Raw genomic sequence first — 16,414 nt, forward strand, 5'->3', positions numbered from 1 at the left:
AAAAAAAAAAAACTTAAGACAATATAATTTATGTATAATGGTTTAATTGTAATCTTTGACTATATCTCTTAATTTTAAAGCATAATTATTAAAGTTTTATATAAGGTTTATCCATTTTGAAAAAAAATATTGTTTATGGGAAGCTTCTTTTTAAATTAATTTTAAGATTTTTAATATATTATTTCTTAGAATTAATTTAAAATCAAGTTTGATTTTGTGAAAATACATTGCAGAGGTAGCGTCTATGGCAGTGGTAGGAGTCAGCGACCTTAAAAATGTCATAGCTTTTGTTTGACATCTCTTCTTCTTCTTCTACTGTTAATTAGCCACGATCGATAGTTCGGATCATAGAGTATTCGTAACATATGCTTTGGACGTAAAATCTATCAGGGTAACTCATTGTGACATTTCCACAAGCAGTTGGGTTGCAATATTTGTTTATAATTTTGGCGACAAAAGGTTCCGAGAATTGAAGTAAAACAACAATGGCGGCCATGAGGGCATAGATTGGAAGTTGTGGTTTGGGTTTTGGCCTGGCAGAATCTAGATGGGGAGAGATGGGAAGGTAGAGAAAGAGGCAAAAGAAAGTTAACTAGTCATGTTAGCTAATTGGGTTAATTGGGTTTTCACTGTGGCAAGTTAGCTAGTCACGTCAGCTAATTAACAAGCCATGCCCCATGTCCTGTTCGACCTGTAACGGAAAATGTTAGTGGTTGACTGATTTATCACTTTTCAACAATATTAATGACTGATTTGTTATTTTTCTAAAGTTTAGTGACTAAGTTGAAAGTTGAGTGATTGTTCTGTTATTGAAACTAAAGTTGAGTGATTGTTGGTGTAATTTATCATTATTTTTATTGTTACATAACTACAAGTGGACATTTTTTTTTATTTCAAAATGCCACACAAGTGAATTTAGTAGAAGAATTTTAACAGTGATAACTACTACACTTAAATTTTTAAATTCAGAAAGTAGGGAGACTAAATTCATAAAAATAAAAGTAAGGGACTAAATTTCAAATTTGCAAAATGTATAGAGCATATCTTTCAACATTTTACACTATAATTTGATAAAATAATTAATACGGGAAGCATGGGATTTTAGAGTTTAAAGTTGAGAAGTAAGGAAAAAGATTATTTTCGTATGAAGCGTATGGAATGCCAAGTTGCTGACATTCTTTAGTTCAGTTTCCTAAGCAACCAGAAATGGTAAATTTTGAAGCTGAAAATGTTGAAAATCTTTTCTAATATGAAGGTCAAATTGTTCATATAAGCATCATTACATCTGTCTCGGTACAATGCTGGGCTGCAAATAAGTTAAATGAATCCAATACAAAATTAAATCAAACTCAACTTTAGGATTTCATGAAGGCATAAGCTAGCCAAGTCCCAAGGTGATACAGATAGAAATTGAACCAACAACTAGGGCATTATTGATATTCCCTTTCTTCTGTTTGGGTCCAAATACAATTGAAAAAATTCATAGAATTCCAAGTTGTAATTACTTTTGACGAATTGTATTTCATACAAAGAAATAAAATTTGAGTCCAATGTAATCCCCCTGTCATGTGAAGACCATGCGAACTACATTTAACACATATTTTTCCAGCATTCAGCTCATCAATAGTGGTACACTGTATTTAAAAAAAAGACTTGAAAGAAAGGAGGTAATATCTCATGATGGACGTAACTGAATCCCCCTTTACTTCAAAATCTCACGAGATTCGGAAAATGAGTTTGATGGAATTTTAGGGAATTACCACAACATCTTTCTGGCACTATTATTACATATGCGTGGAAGTGTTCCACAACATCAACCTATTTTATAGGTGAAAAAACTTTTGGTAAGCACAAAGATTTAATAATGATGAGTATCGTATCTGGGCTATGAAATGGCTTCAAGGGTATCTCCATTCACCAACCAAACTTCTTAAAGAAATTCTTCGTTCTCTTCCTCATGCGTGTAAACACGATAACTACACAAGCGAGGAGCCAAGGAGGGAAATCTCCGCCCGAAATCTTTAGTTTCTTCATCCATTCCGGAGTATCCTTTGCTACCAGAGTTATCAGAAGTGTAATAGCTGCTACTCCTACCAAGACCTTGGTTACAGGTTTGATTAATGAATCCTGAAATCAAGAGAATGAAAAGAGGCACGTGTCACAATTTCCAACCATCAGCCAAGATCAATACATTTGACGCAGTCCAGGCTCCATGGATACACAAATATGCAGGAAACTCAATGTCTATCTGCACTTTGAAGATCTATTTAATTGCTTTAGATGAACAACTGATTGACCCTCTATTAGATAAATTAAATATTGGAACATTGGAGATGCTGAAAGCTAGTTAGAATCAGCAAAATGGATCAAAATCATGTGCATGGAAAGGTTTACACTTTCTAGGGGCACACTCGCAAAGGAAATGACAATTTTTTTACTTGATTGTATAGGAAAGCTTTTTCATCCAAATATTCACTCTCTTATCTCTTGACTTTCTTCTTTTAATATATTTCTCCTAAGTAGTCAGCTTCTCATGAGAAGATTATTGTATTTAGATATGAATACAATGATATAAAAACATTTCCAATGAAATTAATTAGAACAAACAAAAGATATTTAAATATTAATCATTTATATAAAATCATGTCAATAAAAGTACAAGTAAATAAATATATTTACTTACAAATAGTAATGTATTATTTGTATTTATATATTTTTAAGACGTTGTTATAAGATATTATTATAACATGCATCCACGCACTTATGCCTAATTTTCGGATCCATTTAGCTGCCGCTATGAGTCAAAAGATTTAAACAAAGACAAGCTGACACATACAAGTATCTGATACTGGTACCTCAGTCAATGTTTAAGTAGGTTTAGAAAGAGGTGTAAACGAGACACTTGCACTTGCAAGTTAATCAAGTTGAGTCTAGAATAAAAGTCTAATCTGACTAGATCATTGTAGAGTTAACCTCAACCTTTGAGTGAATCCAATTCGAGTCCAATTTTTTTATTTCAAATTAGTATTGAAAATTTTAGATTCAAACACAACCTCAAGCACAAATAATTGAGCTCCTTTTTTACTAGATAAACAAACCTAATCAAGTGAACTTAGTTTGATCATTATCTCATACTCCTAGTTTTAACAATAAAAATCAATCAAGCTATAGAGCTCAAGCTTGAGCTGAACTTTGAACCTTGAAGTTTGAAGTTTGAATCTAACTCCAGCTTGAACTTCTTATTGCTTGAACTAGATTAGACTTGATTAAACCTCCAAATTTAGGGATGAAATCAAATACTTGATTCGAAATTAGCTAAACAAGTTAAATGACTTTTAAGCCTTATCACCCAAAGGTTTAATCCAAGGATTTGAAAGCCATGACTTGGTTATGCTAATAATAATTACACAGACAAGCATAATTACATGTACATAATAATAAAAGAAAATCTATTTGGATGAGGCTTGGGTGCGGATCTCAAATGGTTTATCATCCTAATGACCCAGCTTTTCAATAGTTCACTTTTTTAACAAGTTGCTATAAAGCAAATACAGAATAGCCAAGAATCATAATGGCTTAAATGACCATATGGTCAGAATAGAAGCAACACCATTGCTAATAAATACATACATACATATATATATTACTTTCTAAATATAACAATTATGACAAAATATAGGATACTCAAACATAACAAGAGAAAATTTATCAAAACACAAAATAACATGAAAATAACATAAATACAATATAAATAACGAATGTATCAAAATCATCAAACCAATTATCAAAGTTTAAAATTTTATACAAATTGATAATATTTTTGTATCCAAGAAATTAATTTGAACACGAAAAAAAATAACCTTAGGAAAACATGAATATGTGAACAAGCCAAAATTTATAAAAATCAAGTTAATATCGTGTAACAATTTATATAAGTTTAAAATATTTTGAATACAAAAAAATATCATGAATACATACTAAATAAATAACATTATCATGAATGCGCGACAATTTTTTTCTCCCACTTTCTTTTCTAAAACCTTAAGAAAAAACCCTATCTAATCCCTTCAAACCCTAATACCCAAACTTACTTTACTTGTCTCTAAAAAAATAATCACCAAAAACTGAAATTCGGCATTCTCCTTGGACATCTTATACGGTATAGATTTGGTTATAAATAAGCAAATAGTTTCAAGTGAAAAAACAAAGATTACTTATAAACATAAATTTTGATCCTTAATTATTCAGAAACATGTACTACTTTATACTCGAAGTAACTTCTTTGTTCAACTCAAGATCAACAATATTATGATATAAAAAATCAGATGCAAGTATAAAACCCAAAATAGTTAAAAGTGAGAAATTCGAAATTACCTGTGGCTCGCCGTCAATGTGAACCACCGATCCGTCCTTGTATCCAAGAATAGACCTCCCATTTCTGGGATGAAAGCGGATTGGGACGCCACGACCCGACTGGGGACTGAAAGCGTAAATCGATTTCAAGCCGTATTTGTCGAGTATGTCTCGAACCTCAAGCTGGTTCTGGTCCCATCCACCCAAGCTCGACTTGAACACGTCGATCGGACCCTTGCCTTGTCGATACAATCGGATCTCTACTTCGGGGACTCTCGTCTTCACGGTGCTCGGATTCGGGTTGGGGTTGGCTTCGGATTTAGGCTCATCCCTTGGGTCCTGTAAGAGTGGTTCGATTTCACCGGTTTCTTTAGAATTTTCTGTTTCCATTTTTGTCAGAGGCAGGCCACTCACTTTACTCGCGGTTGCAATTATTATAGTTTCTTTAAGTTATTTTTTATCGTAAACTAGGAATTAGATTTCGTTTTATTTTTATAATGTTCTTTTCCACTCTTTAATTTTATAAAAAAAATTATTTTAGTGATTCATGAAATTAATTTTTAAACATAAACTTATTATTTTTATTAAAAAAATTATCTATTTTTACTATTAAAAATTAACATATAATAATTAATTTACTCATTAAAATACAATCAAAGATTCTCATAATACTTTTATTATTTCATTTAAGTGATTAGTTGCAATGGTAAAATACATTGCACTAAAAAAAAAATAGAGATTCGAACTTTAAAAATTATATTATTGAGACTGAAGCTACGAACCTGAAACGTGAATGCAAAACACAAAAAAAATATAAGCAAACATATTGATTATCATATAATTAAATGAATATTCCAATAAAATGATTAAATATTATGTGAAGAAATCTATCAATCATATTTCATTAAATAAAATAAAATATTCAATAAGTGGAATTAAAAACATCAATTTAATAAACTATTAAGTTTCTTAATTAAATATTTTACTATGAATTTAGAAATAGTAAACTTATAAATTGATTACTTGAATATAATAAATTAATTAATTTAATTTAATAACTTATATTGATTAATTAAACTTATTAGATTTATAATTTCTATAATTAATCATGTGAAATAAAATATGTATAAAAATAATAATATATGTACTTGTTATACATCTTTTAGTTTTGTTGATTTAATTTCCATTTTTTAAACATATTTCTATTTTTTATTTAATAAAAATTCATGAAATATATTATAAGGTAAGCACTGGCTTTGAGGCATGTAGATGGTGATGGCATAATATATGATCATCAATGAGCTGGTTATTTTGGAGGGTTTTGGTATGATAGTGGCAATGAATAGATGAGAAGAAGGAGATGGAAAAGATTTTGAACTAATTATAGAAAGGTTGTTAAATTCTAATTAAAAGTAATAAAAGAAATTATGTGTTAGTCATTATAAATAATTGGTTAAAAGAAAATGAAAATTTTGATATTGTAATTAATTCGCATAATTATTTTATGTAAAGTAATTAAATTAAGAATTTTTTTTAAAATGACCCAAATAATAACTGACCATGTATGTAATTACTTTTTTTAATAATATAAAATAAAATTCATCAATTTAATAATATAAAGATTAATTTATAAGTCCTTTCACCTTTATCTCATCGGATCTATGGAATGCTACATGGATAGGCTCCGACCAAATTTTATTAATTTTTAAAAAATAATAAACATTAATATAAAAATACATTTTGAAGGTAATGATAATAATCAGCTCTTTAATCCAATCCAAGAGCGCTCTAATTAAATTATCATAAAACTTTTTTGATGTAAACAGAGGTGGTGGTGGTGGTACCCCCTTACCCTGAGAGAGACTCGGATCAAACAAACAAGCCACTCCTTTGTTTTGCTTTTCCTCTTTAAAGTTTTTCCTCATCTCTCAAAATTCAAATATTGCTGCAAATATCCATTACAATATCTGCTTTTCTTTTACTTTCCCTGTTTGGATTATACCGTAATAAATTGAGTCGGGCGGGCGAGGAAAAAACATGGAGGCAGCCATGGGACTGATGCGAAGAATGCCGCCTCGTCACTCAGAGACAGCACTTTCTGCTCTTTTAAGCCTTTTGCCTCACAACTCCTCCGATCTCCTCTCTCAAGTTGATCTCCCTCTCCAGGTCATATCCTTTGTGTGTGTGTTTTCATTTTTAATTTCTCCCTGTTTCTCCATTTTTGTAAATTTCGTCCGTTAGTCTTGCTCGAATCGATTATTTCCTTTTTTAAATGGCTTAATAAATTTTCTGGTAAAAGAATGGAGTAAAGTTTAAGATATGAATCGTTTTAGGGTTCTTTTTTTCCGGAGAAATCTGTGTTGAGATCATTATGGAAAATGTACCATGAAAGATCGATAATGGAGTATAAGATTTTAAGCGAAAATGTTTTTGGTGTTGCTTTTTTTTTTTAACCAAAAGAAAGTGTCTGGAAACCATAGCAATGATCTGTATTAGAAAATAAAAATTTAATGATCTTCCGTGAGTGCTTACGTTAGTATGAGTTTTATTTAAGATTCAGTTATTTGAAGTATTAAAGTGAACAAACACTTAAATTTTATTTTTTGACAAGTTCTTTGACAAATTGTGTTTTTTTAAATGGAATTATTGATTGTTCTGTACGCATTCTTCCATCTATGCTAGTTTGAAGTCATGGCTGTCGCTTTGAACTTTTAAGCAATAAATTTCACCGTTTTGCTTTTGGTTACTTAATTTCTTAAAGCTGTGGAACAAATGTATTTAGCCATTGTTGTCAAATGATACTCTTGTCGCATCTACTGGGAGGAACCGAGCAATTTGACCAAATAATTGGATGAAGATACAATTGAATGGGGATTTAAGTTCTTTTGGACCTTGATTTCATCCTACATTCAAATACGGGATAGAGTATCTTTGTCTTCTTTCTCATTTTTGTCACCAGCTGCATGAACTTAAATTGTTCTCCAAGAGATACTCCTCCTTGATAATTTCATGTTATAAGCTCATTGTATTGGTCTTGTGAATATTAAAGAAAAAATTATTCTCATGATGAATGTTTATTCATCATTCATAAAAATTGCCATGTAATAGATCCCTAACTGTACTTCAATTTTTCTTTCTCTTAATCCATTATTTTGCAATTTGTTTGAGTTTCTTTGTACTAATGTGTGTGTATTTATTATCATTCATAAAAATTGCCATGTTATAGATCCCTAGCTCCATTTTTCCCCTCTTGATCCATTATTTTGTTCAATTTGTGATATGTGTGTGTGTCTGGTTCTGTCTGCATCTGGAACAGTAATTGGTTTGATCTCCTTGCAATTGGTTGTCATGATGTGATGTGAGCTATAAGAGTAAAACACACTATAATGATTGGCTATTTGTGTCTTGAGTTCAACTTTATTAGCAATATTTTTTTTCTCACTTTGAGCTCTTCATTTTGTCTTCAAAGCTAGTAGCTTTCTATTTGTACTGTTCCCCAATCAAATAAATTAGTCGCTTTACTAGTTTCTATATCATATATAATCATCTCTTTGCTGAAAATTTTCAATTCCCGTTTTCTAGCAGTTGATTTTGTGGTATCCTCTTGCCAATTTGTTACATACAATCTTATTCACTGACCTATTGGTTTTTTTGCCACGAAAAACTTCTGATATGGCACATGTAACAACAAATGAGTTTTGTTCCATTGATTTAGATGAATAAGTTGATTGGATTTTTTTATTTGACAACAGGTTTTAAGCGATGATGACAGTGGGAAGAGGTTCATTTTATGCGAATACAACAGAGATGCTGATTCATATAGGTAGCTTTACGCTTCTGATTAATATATCTATATATAGGTTATATCCTGAACTTATTTTGCCCTCCCTATTGTAGCCCAAGGCCCCTTAAGCTATTTTTATGTTCTTGCCTGTTTGTGTATTTGTTCTGATTTGACGTCAATGAAAAGGAAGGTCCTTCTCCTCATTTATCTTGCCTAAACAATAATGACTATATTAACAATCTTTTGTAGGTTTTATTTATTTATTTCTCTTAATTCCTATGTTGAAATTGGGTAAAGGATTATAGATGTGGCCACTTCCAGGTCTCCCTCTAATTGTTTATAAAATCTTGCACCTCTAATCCATAGCACTGTATGTTTTTAAATATGTTGGCTTCTCCGGGGGCATTTGCCCTCGAAAATGTTTATGGTGAAACAGTTGTAAAGTTTTAATGGTGGAAGAAGCTTGCACCTACAATCCAGAGCACTGCACATGTTAGCATGATGTTGAATAAACATATAGAATATTGGAATTATGCCACAGTGTTTTCTCTCCTCTGTGTGTGTTTAGACGTATTTGCCTGTTCATTATCTATATATGATTTACTCCAACCTAAATACAAACACTAGCTCCAGAACCAGAGTTTTCCAAAGTCGGTACTGTTTTTTAGATGTTATGAATCATGTCAGCTGCAAATCAGTCTTACATCAAATGCTGCTCCTTCCGTTTCATGTCTTTTATGATGCTTTAAGGCCATCTTTTCAGTGACATTGAGTTCTTTTTCACTTGCAGAATGGCAATTTTCAATCATAATTTATGATTTTGTACTGTTTGTAGATCACCTTGGTCAAATAAATACCACCCACGATTGGAAGATGCACCTTATCCATCTTCAAAATTGAGGCAACTGGAAATTGAAGCTAACGATATCTTTACAGTCTATTGTGACCAGTAAGGTTCTTACTTACATTGTGCTTTGTTTACTAATATGCTATTAGTGTGGGTTTGATTGCAATTGATTTCTATCTGCGTTATGATTTTCTTTTTATTGTGGTTGGATATGGGGTTTTAAGGCATAACTCAATCGACTTTTAATGCATTTACTTTATGCAGTATTTGCTTTATTACCATTCATTTATTTATGTTTAACCAATAAAAGAATAGGTATTATGAAGGTGGCATCTCATCTGTCTATATGTGGGAAGATGACAATGAAGGCTTTGTAGCCTGCTTTTTGGTAAAGAAAGGTAAGCAGCTTATTTTTAACCTAAATAAAACTAGTGAGCGTTGTCAGTTCTAATTTGCTGTCATTGGCTATTGGAGAAAGATGGTTCAAAGACTGGACAAGGGCGGAGAGGTTATTTGGAGGAGGGAACATGGGATGCTATTCATGTTATAGAGGTAAAATCAATGGGTCGATACAATTAGGGTTGAACTTCTATTCTTATCTCAGGCCTTTCTATCCTCCTCTTTCTTTTTGGGGGTTTATTTTGTGTATCTATTTTACCATTTATTCCTCCATGGACAGTAAGTTCGTTACTTTATTCTGCATTCTCTTGCTCATGTTGCACTCTAACCTTTTATTTAGGTTGGACCAGAAGAAGAAACAACTCGATATTGCTTGACTAGTACAGTCATGCTGTCTTTGACTACAGATGACGTGTCATCAGGCACTTTCAGTTTGTCTGGATCTATCAGACGACAGGTAATTGGTGGGACTTTTTTATAACATGAAGGGGTGAAGCTTTCAACCTAGTGAAAAGCAAATAAATTGTTGGAGAACGCAGGTTTATGTTGGTTAATAGTGGTAACGCAGCTTTATGTTGGTTGATAGTGGTTCATAGATATTTAACTATTCTTTTTTACAATCCATTAGTATCCATTCTATTTTGGAAACATTGGAAAGTTGAAACAGGTTTTGGAATTTCTTCATCCCAAGTGCCAATGAATTAATGACCTTGGACTTAGGGGCGATGATTGTTTAGATCTAATAGGAAAAAAGGTGCATAACTAGTATTGATCATCTGAAATCCTGTGTGAGTCCTTCATGGGTCTTCTTTCCTTGTCCTATTTATATGAACGAGACGTTGCATTCCAAACCATAGACTAGTAAGATGGGACAATCAGAATTATGTTTGAAAGGCTAACTTGCCTTATTAATGCAGTTTTTTTTTTTAAATTGTTGATTTTCACATGTTTTCCCTCTATTTGCTATCTTGATGTATGTGGAATATTTGGATGGGGTAAGGCAAGATTTTTATCATCAGCTCCACAAACAGTAACCTCTACCTGAAAAACCCTTAGAATGAACACGATCTCTGAAACTATGTTACCACAGAGTCGGATCAAAATAGTTCTAGAGCAAAAAACTTAGATAATTTGTCTCTGATATTATAATGCTTTTCTGTATAAATTGCAGGCAGAACATTAAGTGCCTCTTGCTATCCATGATAATTGGACTTAAATTTTTGTTTTCACTTGCCCCTAAAAAATCAGATTGAGTCTTACAATATGGTGTCTGGTTCGGTCTTTACTCTTTGACACTGATGTGCTATGAACTGAGCATAAGTTCTTGTTTACTTGAATGTATTTACTTGACAGTTACCTTAACGCTTATTTTCTGTGTATGTTTGTGCACTCATATGTGAAGCTCTGGTCAGGGTCTCAACTCCCTTTTCACCTTTAACCTTTTTTGTCCGTAGATGAACATGAATCTCCCAGTTGCTGATGGTCATCTTTGTAATATGGGAAAGATGATAGAAGAAATGGAGGGCAAGCTCCGGAACTCATTGGATCAGGTATGTCTACTACTTTCTTCGTTTGAATTGCCTTTGCACGTTACCTGATAATTGTTTTCAGTGCCATCATTCATATGTTTACATATTTTGCAGGTACTACTTTCTTCGTTTGAATTGCCTTTGCACGTTACCTGATAATTGTTTTCAGTGCCATCATTCATATGTCTACATATTTTGCAGGTCTACTTTGGAAAGACGAGAGAGATGGTTTGCACTTTACGGCCACCTTCTGAGGTGCTGCCGATGAGATTGCCTGACAGTTAATATGGATTCCATGCCATAAGAAATTGAAGCTTGTGTCATATTTGCATTACTAGATTGACCCGAGTATGCTTTGTGTATGGTATGTGTTGAGAAAATACAAATGACTCTGTACGACTGACTTATTTCCAGTCTGCTTTTACAACAATACATGATGTTCTTGATGAGATTTTTGCTTAATAACATTTCAATCTGCAAATATCCAGCGTTATCCTTCAATTTGGGTATTTGCTCAGATGGTGTGAGTGCATGTGCCCTAATTGTATTTGAAGTACAAATTCATCTAGGAGATGATATAAAGAGACCATTCATATGGGAATGCAATACAAGCAAGATTTTAATTTCACTAATTCATATCCGATAAAAGGCTATGATAACTCTCACAATCTCATAATGACCAGAGTTTTCCACAAGAACGGGGGGCTCAACAAGTGAAGGAAACATTAATAAATAATGTTGTTATGTATCTAAAAGCATGCAACTCAACTAGAAATACGAGAACAAACCAACATACGGCCTTAAACGTTTTTGACTTCATGCTCGGCACCAGATGATGAGGCATCTTTCTTTGGAGCTGGTATTTCTTCCACATTTTCATCTTCAGTGTCACTGTCATCATCTGCAAGGATAAAGCATCGAGATTCATTGAATTAATATAGAGATATCGGAACAAACTACCAAGTCAAGATCCTGACAGCAAATTCGCACACTCTAATCAATACTGGACAGATTACAAAACTTACCGTCTTCACCTTCAACCGCACCAAAGCCTTCACCACCACCCATGTTCATCTTCTGTAACAAAAGGGAAATAGAAGCAAATGGTGTTAGTCCAGTTTAGACTTTGATCATTAATATTAAGTGATAACATTGGCACTCACAGAAAAGTCGAAGTCCCCAAAGTCCATATCAGGTGCGGCTGGCAACAAAAATTCCCCAGTGAGTCAAACTAAAAAAATGAGCCCCTTTCACCATGAAAACAAAGCAGTGAAAAAACCATATGAGAATTGAGGGAATAAGTCTTACGCTTAGTATCCACATCGTCCTCATCTTCATCAACCCATCGATCCCAATCAACTTTCAAAAACACAGGAGGTCTCCCTTCCTGTTTCAGTAATCTGCTCCACCACTTGCTCTCAGCCTTTTTCACAAGGTAACAGATATTTCTATTTCCAACACTAGCCTTGCTTCCCTGCAAGCATATCAGAATGACATATATTAAACTATATAGGCAATATGTATTAAAGGTCAATCCTAAGAATTGAGACTATAGCTGCTGACATACATCAACGTCGACTTTGTCATGTAGATCCAAATCAACTTCATAGGGAATTTTGTCTGCTCCACTTTTGGCAGAGAAGAAGAATTTTCCTTCGGGCTCTAGTTTAAGCTTCACGTCCTGAGCATCAGGAAGCTCAATAGTTATGAAGACATCATCCAATCTCTGGGCCCATTTCACGATGGGATGTCGGCTGCAACATAAAGTATGTCCAAATTAAATAAAGACTACATAGATAACTTACTTCCAACTCGAATATTTACACCACTATCATATAGAAAAACAATGCCCATATTCGTCTGGCATAAACAAGAAAATCTACATTACATATGTTCAATAAAAATTGATGATTTAAGAGACAAGTGGCACAAGGTGTCACAGCTGAAATAAAAGATATGCAAACAAAACAACGGGTAGACGCTAAGATGAGGTCATGATCTAACAGCGAAGAATCCATCCATCATGGCAACATCCAAAATTCCGGAAATCTGGCAGGTCTATACTCACGCTTAAACAATCAAACAGGTTCAAACCTCATAACATACAACATTATGCGCCCTATATCAATATCTATGAGCAAGTTCCTTCATTGAAATGATAGCATCATCAGACTTTAAAAAGTTTCAAAAGTTAAATAAGGCACTCTTACAAGAATCAGAACAGGTTGGCAACACAGGTGACTGAACATAAATGCCATGAGTCATTTCCTAAAATAAAAATACACTAAAAGTGGAATAAATTTTCTATAAACAACCAAAGCAATCCCAAATATCCCCACTTTTTCAGCAGAAAGAACATAGATATCCAACGCTCCATTGCTCCAAACCCCTAGAGACTCAAAAAAACAAGCAACATCCATCATCAACCTCCTCTAACCTAACACCACAAACAATGGATACGAGAATGAGAGTATTTGATTTACTATTTCAAACCATATCTAACAAATTGGTTTCCCATTATCATAAAGTTCTTGTCATTTAATTGAAAGTTCAAGTATTAAATAGTTTCCTAGTATCATCTTCATATCAACACCTCCCACAAAACTAATATTAATTAAAAAAAAAGGCTTAATCCCTTCAAAACTTCTCTTTGCAGCAGAATGAAAATAACAGAAACCCAGAGAAGACCCCAAAATATATTTTTTAATTATTAAAAAAAACCCAGAACAGTTATAGCCTGAAAAGCCCAAAAACAAGGGTAAACAAACAATAGTTGCAATGGAAATCGATGTTCAATTTTTTTTTCTTTCATTTCCTCCATAATCTAAGCGACCAAACAACTAAAAGCAAAAGCGTGTAATGGAAAATAAGAAAAAAAATTTAAAAAAAAAAGAGAGAGAAGGTGAAGAGAAAAATACCTCATGTTTGGGCGATTCACAGCGTACTTTTAATAACTAGCTTGTTTGGTTCCTCAAAGAGTGATAAGCGATGTTGATGCAGCAGGCTGGTAAAGTGCATAATGAGGTTTGGAATATATTTATAGGCTCTTTGGGTAAAAAAATGAAAAAAGATGTTATGGTAAAATTACCATAGAGGCCCTTATACTAGTAGTTAGTTTGTATTTCGCCTAATCTACTTAAAAATAGAGAAACTAGTCCCTATATGTTATATCAAACATAAAAATTTTATCCCATTGTACTCTTACAAATAGGTTTGGTTGATGGAATAACCGAAAAGTGACATGTGATGTGCTATATATATATCTTATGTTGACATACAGAAACTAGTATTTAATAATGGAAATAGATAGAATTTTTAATAGAATGATTAGTATGCTTATTAATCTAATGAAGATGAATTAATTTGCTTTCTTTTTAATTGATGGGGGAAAATACAATCCAACACTTAGTACAAGGATCTCTACTATACTTTTACCAAAAGTTATTATTATTATTATTGGGTTTTGCTTTTTATCTTTTTATGGCGATTTTTATTAGGTCGAAATGACGATGATAAAATATCTGAACTCAAAAATTCCAAGCATGAAAAAGTCTGAATCCAGGAAGATTAAATTTGAGTTGTATATAAAGAATTAAAGTAATTAAAATTTATTTAAATATTTTATAAATAAAACGTGAATTGTTATTTCATCTTAATATTCTTTACTAATTAATTAAAAACAAAAATTTTATATAAATATCGAGTAAAACTCAATTCAAAAAAATAAAAAATAAATAAATTTTGAGTTAATCGAATTGAGTTATTTGAAAAATTATTTTGAACTTTACAATTTGAATAACTGATTGATATAAATACCTCTTTAGTCCCTGTTAATTTAAAAATGAATAAATTGGTTTCTCTCTCAATAAAAATTACAAAATAATTCAAAATAATTTTTAAAATTTAAAATATTTATAAAAAAATCCAAAATTTATATTTTTAAAAAATTATAATTTTTTTAAATAAATCTAAATAATATATAAAGAAAGTTAAAATTTTAACAATTTTCTAAAAGAACAATTTTTGGGATCCAAATGATAAAGTATCTTATTTTTTATTATTTTGCTTTAATTTTTTTCAAATATATATGATTTCAAATTTATGTGCTCTACTCACTTTATCGTGTAATTAGTTATACTGTAACAATATTTTAATTTGATATGTTTAAATTTTTTAAATTTAACTAGAATGATTTCACTCGATTCAACTCGACTCAAATTTTATTTCACTCGATTCGATTTGAAAAAAATTCAAATCAAGTTAGGATGATAAAATATAACTCGTTAACTCAATTAACTCAAAATTTTTAACTTAATTCGACTCAATTCGATCAAATGCTCACCCTAATAAATAATTTTTCAATTTTTTATATAAATATAATATAATAGGGTCAAGTAAATGTGGTATGTTTATTTTACATATAAAGTAAGTATAAATAAAATTGTAATTCATCAATTTATTAAACTTCAAATTTCAAAAAGTCACCGACAAAACCCACCTAGGGTTTGAGAGAAGTGGTAGAACCTTATTTCGGATGTGTGAATACTAGCCCTTTAATTGTCCATTGTAAAAAAAAATAAAATTCAAAAGACATAATAACTTCCTTCAAATTTTTAAAAAAAATCATTTTAGCCCTTCATTAATTTTTCACTTATTTTAGCCATTAAACTTACGTTTTCTATCAAATCATTCTAAAATAGATGGAAAAATTAACGTTTGCTGATGTGGTACACACGTGAATTGTCTTGTGGATGACATATCAGTATTTTATTAATTTTTAAAATTTTAAAAATTAAAAAATTTAAAATTTAAAACTATTAAAATTATTAAAAGGTATAAAAATATATTTATTAAAATTTTTAAATCTTTTAAGTTTAATTAAGTGCTGACATGTCATCTACGAAGCTATAACGTTAGCAAAGTTAACAATGTTAATGTTTCCATAAATTTTGAAGTGATTTGACAAAAAAAATAAGTTTAAGAGCTAAAAAAGACGGAAATTTAAATAAAGAATTAAAATAATTTTTTTTATAAATTAAAAGGTTAAAAAGTGATTAAACTATTTTTAAATTACAATTTATTACCAAACACCCAAAAATAGATGCAAGATTTAAATTTTAAACTTAATAGGTGGATGAGGAGTTGCTGTCCAATTCAGTAAGACATCTACACTCAAATTAACATAAAAAAATATAAAATGTATAAAATAATTGTATTTTATGTAAAATTATCTTTTTTATACTTAAATAATTAATCTAAAATTTTATAATTCAAAATTTAATAAACTAATGAGGAGATGTTAAGACATTCACAAAATATAAAAAATAAAATCTCTTGACATATACGAAGCAACGCTTAAAGTTATTACCAAACATTTGTTTAGTATGAATTCAAAGAGTTTATCTATCACTTTCACTTTGATTTTGTTTCTCTTATTATTTTGATTTACCTAAGATAGAATTTTATAGTGATATTATTTATCTTTTTTGTTTTAAGGTGTAG

General features: G+C 31.2%; 3 protein-coding genes across 3 annotated transcripts; 1 reads left to right on the plus strand and 2 right to left on the minus strand.

The window, feature by feature from the left end:
• Positions 1-1,479: 1,479 nt before the first annotated feature.
• On the minus strand, positions 1,480-4,821 carry LOC121229005 (uncharacterized). The gene is made up of 2 exons (XM_041112089.1): positions 4,375-4,821; positions 1,480-2,127 (listed from the first exon to the last, which is right to left on the minus strand). The coding sequence occupies exons 1-2, from the start codon at positions 4,741-4,743 to the stop codon at positions 1,915-1,917; spliced, it is 582 nt and encodes a 193-aa protein (XP_040968023.1). The 5' UTR covers positions 4,744-4,821; the 3' UTR covers positions 1,480-1,914.
• Positions 4,822-6,137: 1,316 nt separating this feature from the next.
• Positions 6,138-11,393, plus strand: LOC107957704 (probable F-actin-capping protein subunit beta). The gene is made up of 8 exons (XM_041112090.1): positions 6,138-6,519; positions 8,106-8,176; positions 8,973-9,086; positions 9,300-9,382; positions 9,463-9,536; positions 9,724-9,840; positions 10,838-10,933; positions 11,114-11,393. Exons 1-8 carry the CDS (start codon positions 6,391-6,393, stop codon positions 11,195-11,197), a joined length of 768 nt encoding a protein of 255 aa, XP_040968024.1. The 5' UTR covers positions 6,138-6,390; the 3' UTR covers positions 11,198-11,393.
• Positions 11,394-11,507: 114 nt separating this feature from the next.
• LOC107957705 (co-chaperone protein p23-1) lies at positions 11,508-14,090 on the minus strand. The gene is made up of 6 exons (XM_016893265.2): positions 13,831-14,090; positions 12,480-12,666; positions 12,221-12,386; positions 12,076-12,113; positions 11,938-11,989; positions 11,508-11,813 (listed from the first exon to the last, which is right to left on the minus strand). Exons 1-6 carry the CDS (start codon positions 13,833-13,835, stop codon positions 11,713-11,715), a joined length of 549 nt encoding a protein of 182 aa, XP_016748754.1. The 5' UTR covers positions 13,836-14,090; the 3' UTR covers positions 11,508-11,712.
• Between the last annotated feature and the right edge of the window lie 2,324 nt (positions 14,091-16,414).

The sequence above is a fragment of the Gossypium hirsutum genome, chromosome A05, assembly GCF_007990345.1.
Source record: "Gossypium hirsutum isolate 1008001.06 chromosome A05, Gossypium_hirsutum_v2.1, whole genome shotgun sequence".
Classification (NCBI taxonomy): Eukaryota; Viridiplantae; Streptophyta; class Magnoliopsida; order Malvales; family Malvaceae; genus Gossypium; species Gossypium hirsutum.

Bases quoted from the DNA above. Each gene is read 5' to 3' on its own strand.
- LOC121229005 (XM_041112089.1), bottom strand. From the start codon at position 4,743: ATGGAAACAGAAAATTCTAAAGAAACCGGTGAAATCGAACCACTCTTA. The intron at 2,128-4,374 runs GTAATTTCGAAT...TCTTGATTTCAG, and splicing joins ACATTGACGGCGAGCCACAG to GATTCATTAATCAAACCTGT.
- LOC107957704 (XM_041112090.1), top strand. From the start codon at position 6,391: ATGGAGGCAGCCATGGGACTGATGCGAAGAATGCCGCCTCGTCACTCA. The intron at 8,177-8,972 runs GTAGCTTTACGC...TACTGTTTGTAG, and splicing joins AGAGATGCTGATTCATATAG to ATCACCTTGGTCAAATAAAT. The intron at 9,537-9,723 runs GTAAAATCAATG...CCTTTTATTTAG, and splicing joins ATGCTATTCATGTTATAGAG to GTTGGACCAGAAGAAGAAAC.
- LOC107957705 (XM_016893265.2), bottom strand. The intron at 12,387-12,479 runs GTATGTCAGCAG...ATATGCTTGCAG, and splicing joins ATGACAAAGTCGACGTTGAT to GGAAGCAAGGCTAGTGTTGG. The intron at 11,990-12,075 runs GTGAGTGCCAAT...CTTTTGTTACAG, and splicing joins TTGGGGACTTCGACTTTTCT to AAGATGAACATGGGTGGTGG.